General features: G+C 37.2%; 1 protein-coding gene across 2 annotated transcripts in view; it reads right to left on the reverse strand.

The window, feature by feature from the left end:
* Window positions 1-8132, reverse strand: part of TTC29 (tetratricopeptide repeat domain 29) — a 242579-nt gene that overhangs the window by 146502 nt on the left and 87945 nt on the right. For both annotated transcript variants that reach the window (XM_019522168.1, XM_019522167.1), the window contains one exon: window positions 5933-6018. In XM_019522168.1, the coding sequence (XP_019377713.1) occupies window positions 5933-6018 (86 nt within the window). The remainder of the gene's footprint in view (window positions 1-5932; window positions 6019-8132) is intronic.

Below are 8132 nucleotides of genomic sequence, written 5' to 3' on the forward strand. Positions count from 1 at the left end.
CATGAATCCACATTTCAATCAGCATTACACTCAAGATATTTTTGTGACCAATAATTGTGCAATGCCTGGCAACAGTGGTACTGCATAAATATAAAACTTAGGCACTTAACAGAAGTTATACTTAAAGCGTGATTCACCAGTTAATCCAGCCACACATTCATGTAATTAATGGTTCACTACAACAAGGAATAAGCCACAAGTGTATTACACAAAACGTGTATATTAACTTTGTAGCTGGTTCCCATTGCACCTTAAATTGAATGTTTTGCCAGGCCAATCAGCTGATTGGGGTCCCAGTCTCAGACATACTTCAGAGACCTTGACTCCAATGCACTCCCAAGGCTGGGGGTGCAGATGATCTGACTGGCACTCCAGGTCAGGTGCACCGGACACCTGGCTGGCTACTTGAGGGCTCTCTCTGCACTGGCATGATCCCATGTTCCCCTGGCACTGGCAACTGAATCCAACTGGGATCCGATCCCTGATCTCATCATCATGCTTCCTGCTCTGCACATGTAGCATGGCAGAAGGTGCACCTGTTGGGCAGAGGAGATCATATTACGCCTTTAAATGAATATCTTCCAGGGGCCTTAGTCATACTTGTACAGCTGACTCATCAACCTCAGATCTCCATAAAAGATACTCACCTTTTCTGTATACTTACTTTCTTCCTGCATTTAGGATCAAACCATAGAAGTTTATTGTCACTTAGATACAAAAGGGTTTTATTTTCCTGCTTTCAGAGGAACAACATAACTTTTTTCCTACCCCAACAGAGCTTTATGGACTTTTAAAAAGTGCTTCAATAAGAATGCAGCCTCCAGGAATAATCAGATCTTTCCTAAAGGCTCCCATGCATCAAGGTCTTCATATGCATGTGAGTTCATTTGCAAGCAGAGAACAAGGCCCCTGAAATGTTGGCTGACTATAAACTACTGACCAAGAAAGGATAGTCTGCAAGAACAGCCAATCACACTTCAGAAAGGAATTTCAAAATTCCTTCATTTGTTGGACAGTAGGAAGTCCTTGGGAACCTCAGTCTGCTAAGCAACTTTACCTGTAATGATAAGAATGATATGTCAAATTTAAAACTAAATTAGCCATCTGGTCAAAACTTGCTTAATTGCTGTTGAAGTTCAGTTTCCTAATCAATATACCAGAACTTTAAGCAGTATGGTAGGCAGCAAAACCTTTTCTTCTTTGCTGCATGGAGCTAATGGTACAGACAGTGGCAGACAACCCATAGGTCAAGAATTAGCTGACTGTCAAGGGAATGAGGTTCATTCTCCTCAATTATATTTCAAAATAAATTGTCACTGAGAACAGTGCATAATTAATCAGATCTATCTCATGGAAAATCCACTTAGCAGGAAACACTCTTGCAGGGAACATGGAGATATAAATGACTAGAAAGATTTCTTATATAGCAGTGTATCCAATAACTTTAGAGTGACCTGCATCCCAGTATATAACTACTTCCATTCTGATTGGCTGTGTAAGCTAAGGTAAAATTTTCAGTTGCTTTGATATAAATGTTGGGGTGTAATACTTCTCTAGAAATACAGACTACAATCATAAATCATCTTTGATTACTTTAATGGGGTCATTTTAGATGTTAAAAGGGCTTTATAACTTCATAAATTTTCTAAAGAATGTTGCCATTGTAATTGGTGCATTACAAGTTTTGATAATTCATGGATGTGACATTGTATCATAAATTATCATGCTTCTTTTGGCATAGGTTGCAGTGCTTAATGTTGCAATCTCTTTATTATTATGCATTAAAGCATACACCATATGGAACACACACTAATATCTACAATGAGAAACATTTTGAAATAACATACTTATAAAATGAATACTCAAGTCATGTAGACTGACAATTTCAAGAAGAGTTAGAGTAAGGGATTTGGACATGCATCACTAATTGAAAGACAAGGGGAGCTGGATATTTAGTTTCTTAAAATGCTTTTGAAAATTCAGGTATAAAATCTACATTAACATAAAAACACACAACATATATCACAATAAGATACTTGTCATATACAAGATTTCTAATTACACAAAATGTGTTACTTGTAGTAGTTGATTAGCAAAACAATTTTAATGAAAGATATCTATAGCAAATCCAAACGTAAGGTTAGTTTATAAAGTAGCAAGCAGATACCTTCCCTTGGCAAAATTCATACCATCCCATGATGAAGTCTATGTATTAGACTTTGTACTTCAACAACATTTAGAAAACAGTAATTACTCATGAATATAAACTGCATACTACTTGAGACGTAGTGAAAATGCCACAAAGGAACATAATTAGGCCTCAGTTTTGCAAAGATTTCTGCACATATTTACCTTTACACATCTGAATACTTTCACGGAAGTCAAACTTTGATAACTGAATTTATACATGTCAAAAATTTATATCAACAAATTGTCAGTCTACATATGCTATACAGGTTAAACATGCTTTGAAAAGAAAATCTTCAATAAACATACTCTAATACACAAAGTGGTTAAATATATTTGATATAAGAGGTTGCAGCTTAATCATTTTAACCTTTAATTACTGTGTCAGATAATGAATATTTTGAACATACGCTTCTCCACTGATAAAGTGATGAATGAAAGAGAAACAAGTTTATATGCATGCTGGTGTGTATGCATGTTGGGAGAGGGAGGGACGCCTTAAATGGCAAAAGGAACCAAGTGGCAACAATTGGAGGAAACAGTATCTGTAACAGCTGTTCCTTTTAGATTCCCCTAGAAGGAGACTGCCTGAGGTGGGCCACAACACAAAAGGATAAAGAAGATGAAAACTCTGATGCAAAGCAGGAAAATAACTGCTGAGACCCCTGAGTCTACACCCGAATAGTCCCAAGCTGTGTGGCAAGACCTCTTTAGCATGCTACAGAAGCTGGTGATGAACTACATATTACCATGAGGCAAACTGGCTCCTAGCAGTATTGTCTGCATGTTATGTGTAATGATAACCAGAAGTCCTCTGGGGACAGGCTGCAATGATTTCATCTCTGTAAGCATCTGAGCTCCCCTTGGATATAGAGACCATTAAACTGAGAACAGAAGGGTAAATTTTAGGCAATGATTTCTAATTGGAAAGTAAAGACAACTTGTGCTCAATGGCATTGTAAACCACCAATATTTTGCAGCTCTCTATATCTTGATTGCTGCTGAGGATGAAAGGAAAGTATGAACTGAAATACCATTTTTGTTGTTTTGTAATATAGTATATAGTTTCTTGAGTGAAAATGATCTATATTTCTAAATGCAAGTTGTCTGTCAGTTTCTTATAATTTAAAAACTTCATTTATAAGAGTTTAAAAATACCATTTTATCATCTATTCATGAAGTAATTGTAGTTAATGATATTGTGATTTTTATATGCACAAATTATGAAAATAGAAACAAATTACAATATCAATAAGGATTTCTATAATATTTTGTGGTCTGCCATAGTATATCCCATTTATATTGTGCACTGTATGGACAGCATTCCATATTTCACAGAAAATACAACTTGTTTCCCACTTCTTTAAGGGCATTTGTATGATTAAAAAAAAAGGGTAAAGCACAAAGTATTATATAAAGTATACCAAAGGAAAAAAAAATGTTACTCCACTTTCAAAAGCCAAGGTTCCAGCACCCTCCCAAAAAGTAATCTTTCACTGAGGACCAAGAAGACAATGTCATAAACTATCAACTTATCTTTAATCTGTCTTTTTAGCCTAAAAAACCAGAAAACATCATAAAGGAAACTGCCTGAAGATATCAGTCTGCAAATATTCTTAACATTATTGAGTCTGGTTTTGGTATTTAAATGGTATGGATATTTCTCTACTCTTGGTCACTGAACATCTCCCAATAATGGAAAAAAAAAATCACATGTCCATGAAGAAGCCTTTACCTAGGTCATCCACTTTTGATGCTGTCTGCTTATTATCCACACGTTTCTTTGTTTTTCAACCTGCTAAAGAAGTTGCAGGAAGGAAAAAACAAAACCTTTCAGAGTTGATGGTCAGAAACCTGCAGAGATGCTAACCAGTTTTAGCACAAGGAATTCTAACCTACTCTATTGTACTCTAGCGCTGGAAATGGTCAAGAAATCCTTTTCCTCTGCCAAAGCAAACACTAAATATCACTTTGTAAAATTATTCCAAACCACACGTTGTTTACTTGGTGTGAAACACTTCTATTCAACTTCTGACCTCAGCTCATCTGACTGAGAGGATTTAGCAGTCTATTCCATTACAGCACCAGATGGTTTCTCTGACCACCAGAAATGACATGCCCATTACAGAACCAATATCATAACACTCGCCTTTCTAGAATTCAGTTTATTTATATAGTAGGAAGTCCTAGATCATTGGAATTATTGTATAAGATTGCCAAAGGCTTCTTGAACTCACATGACAAATTATCATCACCTTTGAACACAGAAATCCACCATCTACCCTAAACCACACAATAAGCCAGCCAATCCTGAAGAGATCCTTGCTTGATTCAAAGTGCAGCTATTGTCCAGTTTCTGAGCAAGTTAAAAAAACAGTAACAAAACCACATAGTGAAGAGCCACACTCACCATGTAGTTTGTTCCTTGCTAGAACACTGGATCACTCTCAGCTGATTTAAGGCTAGGCATGAACAGAGACAACATTGGTCAAGCTGGTGAACGCTTTTGTCTGTGTCTGTAGACCAAGACAACATGCATTTATGCTCATGCTACTGGATTTCCTCATGACAATTTTTGAGTTGATCATGGAATGCTACCATACTTCAGTAGTGTTTGGTGGAAGCACACTGAGCTGGCACTGATCTTTCCTCTCAAACTGATCCAAGAAAGTACAGAGGGATAACTAGTACTCTTTTCTGGAGTTATTATAAGCAGAACTTCCCTCTATCCTTTTAATCATGTATAGGAAGATTCTAGGGGAAAGAATAAGGTGAAGAATATGAAGTCAATTGGCAGCACTGCTGAGACAACACCATCCTACAACTCTTCATCAAGGGAAAACCCCTCTCCCATACTTCAGATGTTCAGGATCTGGACGAAGTAAAACTTGGCAGGATGGAAGTGTTAATGGAAAGAAGGAAACATTTATAACATATTCCCCCCCAAATATTTCACAGAGGTTATTACAGTAGCATCTTAATAGTTATAAAACCTTTGACCCAAAAATGGAAGATCAGGGTGCCACTTCTTTAAATGTAAAGCCAAAATGATTTGTGGGTATTGGTTGTAGCTGTTCTGGTCTAAAGACATAGGCAGACAAGGTTCTTTGGGTAAATGTGATATCTTTTATTAGACCAACTAAATAGTTAGAAAATTTGAACAATTTTTCCAACTATTTAGTTGGTCGAATAAAAGATATCACATTAAGCCAAAATGATTGCTCTTGTAGAAATATAAAGGCTCCTGTGATTTCCAAAGACTAAGGTCACCAGTATGAGAAGTAGGCAGGGGGTCTTCCATGCTGCTCCCTCTGCTCAGCTCCTGGTGCCTGGGAGTGGAGTGGACAGAGCAGTGTGGCAAAGCCCATGCCCATTTCTCACACGCTGGACTCTGCTGTGAGAAGTGGGCAAGGGGTTTGCCACATGCTGTTTCTGCTTGGCTCCTTGTGTCCAGAAGCCAAGTGACAAAGTCCATGCTTGCTCCTCATACTAGAGACTCCAGTGTGAGAAGTGTGCAGGGGCTTTGCCCCACTGCTCCAGTCCCCCCAGGAATGGGAAGACTGGAAAAGCTTGGAGAAGCCCCACACTTTCTCTAGACTGAGAAGATCCTGGTCTCGGGAAAGCACAAGGAGCAGGTGGAAACTTCCCACCTCTAGAAATGCATGTTTGTACACAGCCTCTAAGAAAATTCCAAGGAGGCAGAGAAAGACCATGGGAATAACTGAAGCATTTTTAATAAACTTACTAATATTGCTGTCTGTTCCTCTCCAGCAGAATGATATGCTAAACCTAAGCAATAGGCAGCTTCTCCCTCCATCTTCTTATCACCACCTAAAGAATAGAACTTAGGTTACAAACACAGTCATAGTCTAAACAAATGACATTATTGCTGACAGCTCTTGAAAATAAAGTCCATGGATTTTCTTAATAACATATGAAGTTTTTCTTTATATTTTGTTATTTATTTCTTTCCAAACATGCTGATGTTTTCCATGAACAGAGCTAAGAGTTACTTTAAATCTACAGCTCATTTATATTTAATTAAGGAAAATAACAAATGCAAGTAGTACAAATGTCTTCATGAGACAAAGCAAAGAGTTTACCATGTTGTAAAATTCTCCATCATGAATTGTTCAATAGTACTGCTGTAATCTTCCAAAGAAAGTCAATAAACACCTTACATTTAAATGCAATACAGTATCTCAGTTATTTAGCTACATATATAATCATTATGCATACTATTTATACATAATGCAACTAAATAATACATGTCAAATATTTTGGCTCACATTTTCTATTGCACCAAGTATAAATTTGATGGGACAGAATGAACAACCTATCAAGGTATCAGTTAAAATTTCTGAATCTCATGTTTGATCCATACTCTGATATATGCAAGAGCTGCTTAAAACTGCTATAACACAATTTGTTGGAAAGAAGCCCTGGAAATTCCATAGCAATAGAGAACAACTGAACAGCAGAGTACTCTCGCTATACTTCCTTGAACTCTGCTGGCAAAAGCTGGCTGCTTCCTGGCCTCTTGGCACTGACCTACCAAAAGAAAATGGGATCCCTGCATTTAGTAATAAAATTGATCAAACTCATTTTACACATCAGTCTTTCAAAATTCATCCCAGAGTTTGGGGTAATATATATAAATATTAATTGGTAAAGCAAGCAGATTGGAAAAACATCCAAAATATAAAAGGAAGAAGCAAAAATGCATATGGCTGATATCTTTTCTTTGACCAACTGCATAGTTGGCATAGACTTAAAGCTTTCAGGTGTTATAGTACCCTTCCTTATGCCTCTCTCCCAACCATGAGATGGTCCAATAAAATATTTCACTCACAAGAATTCTTGCCTTTCACATATTTCCTGGACCATTATGGCAACAACATGACCTCAACTCTACCAAAATATAAAAATTTGTATTACCATCCAAAAATTCATCATTCATATATAAAAAGCCTGGAAAATGAACTCTGCACCATGACCTGCAGGCCAACGAATTCAGGCTAACACACCCAATGTACCTGTACACATACATTATAAAAGGAAGTTATTTACCTTTACCTCAAGTTCTCTTAATATATTGTCATGAAAACTTGAATTTAGGCTCTTGTAAATGTTGGAATTCTTTTCAATTGCTAATTTCCAAGGTCACAAAGACAACCTATCTATAAAACTGAACATATTAAATAAAATTATAAAGGATGAGCCAAAACCTTTTGGTTCTTTTACACTACTTGAAATCTCTAAGATGATACCAAGGTGTCAAGAAAACAGAATGGGAAAATGTGTCTTTACAGAGGAAATGTCCTCAGAAGAGTTGTCATAGACAATAAACCTTTTTCTCCTTGAAAAACGGTCTTTGCAAAGCCTGAATTTCTAGTGACTGGTAAGCAGTCTCCAGTCTCAATTCAGCAAAATGCCTTAGTAAAGACTTAGGATGGGTTGAAAGTTGAAGAGGGATGTACTTAGATGTTTAAGACAGAACATGCTTAAATGCTTTGCTGGGGCAGTATGAGAAAAAGGGGATTTTTTTTTTAACAATAATGAAAGGACTGCCTTTTTGATGTGAGTCTCTGATCTAGCAAAAACCTTGAGTAAAGCTGTAAATAGTGTAGCTCTGAACATTTCAGAAAAAAACCACATGTGTAACAGACATGCTGTGTAAATTATCTTAGTTTTTATGGTGAGGGCTATAGATACTAGGCCAGTGCAAAGCGGCTAGTATTTGCTTCGAATTTGGCTGGTTTGGGGGACAGTGATTTGATTCTGAGATTCAAATCACTGTCCTGAATTGATTCAGCCGAATCTGATTTGGAGATTTGACTGCCGCCGAATTGGCCAAATCTCTGAATCAAACAGGCCCCATTCCCTGCCCACTCTCCTAGCCCCATCAATGGCTGCCCCACCTTGCCCCAGCATCCTGACACTTA

Source organism: Gavialis gangeticus, unplaced genomic scaffold, assembly GCF_001723915.1.
Source record: "Gavialis gangeticus isolate Ggan-Ray unplaced genomic scaffold, GavGan_comp1, whole genome shotgun sequence".
Classification (NCBI taxonomy): Eukaryota; Metazoa; Chordata; order Crocodylia; family Gavialidae; genus Gavialis; species Gavialis gangeticus.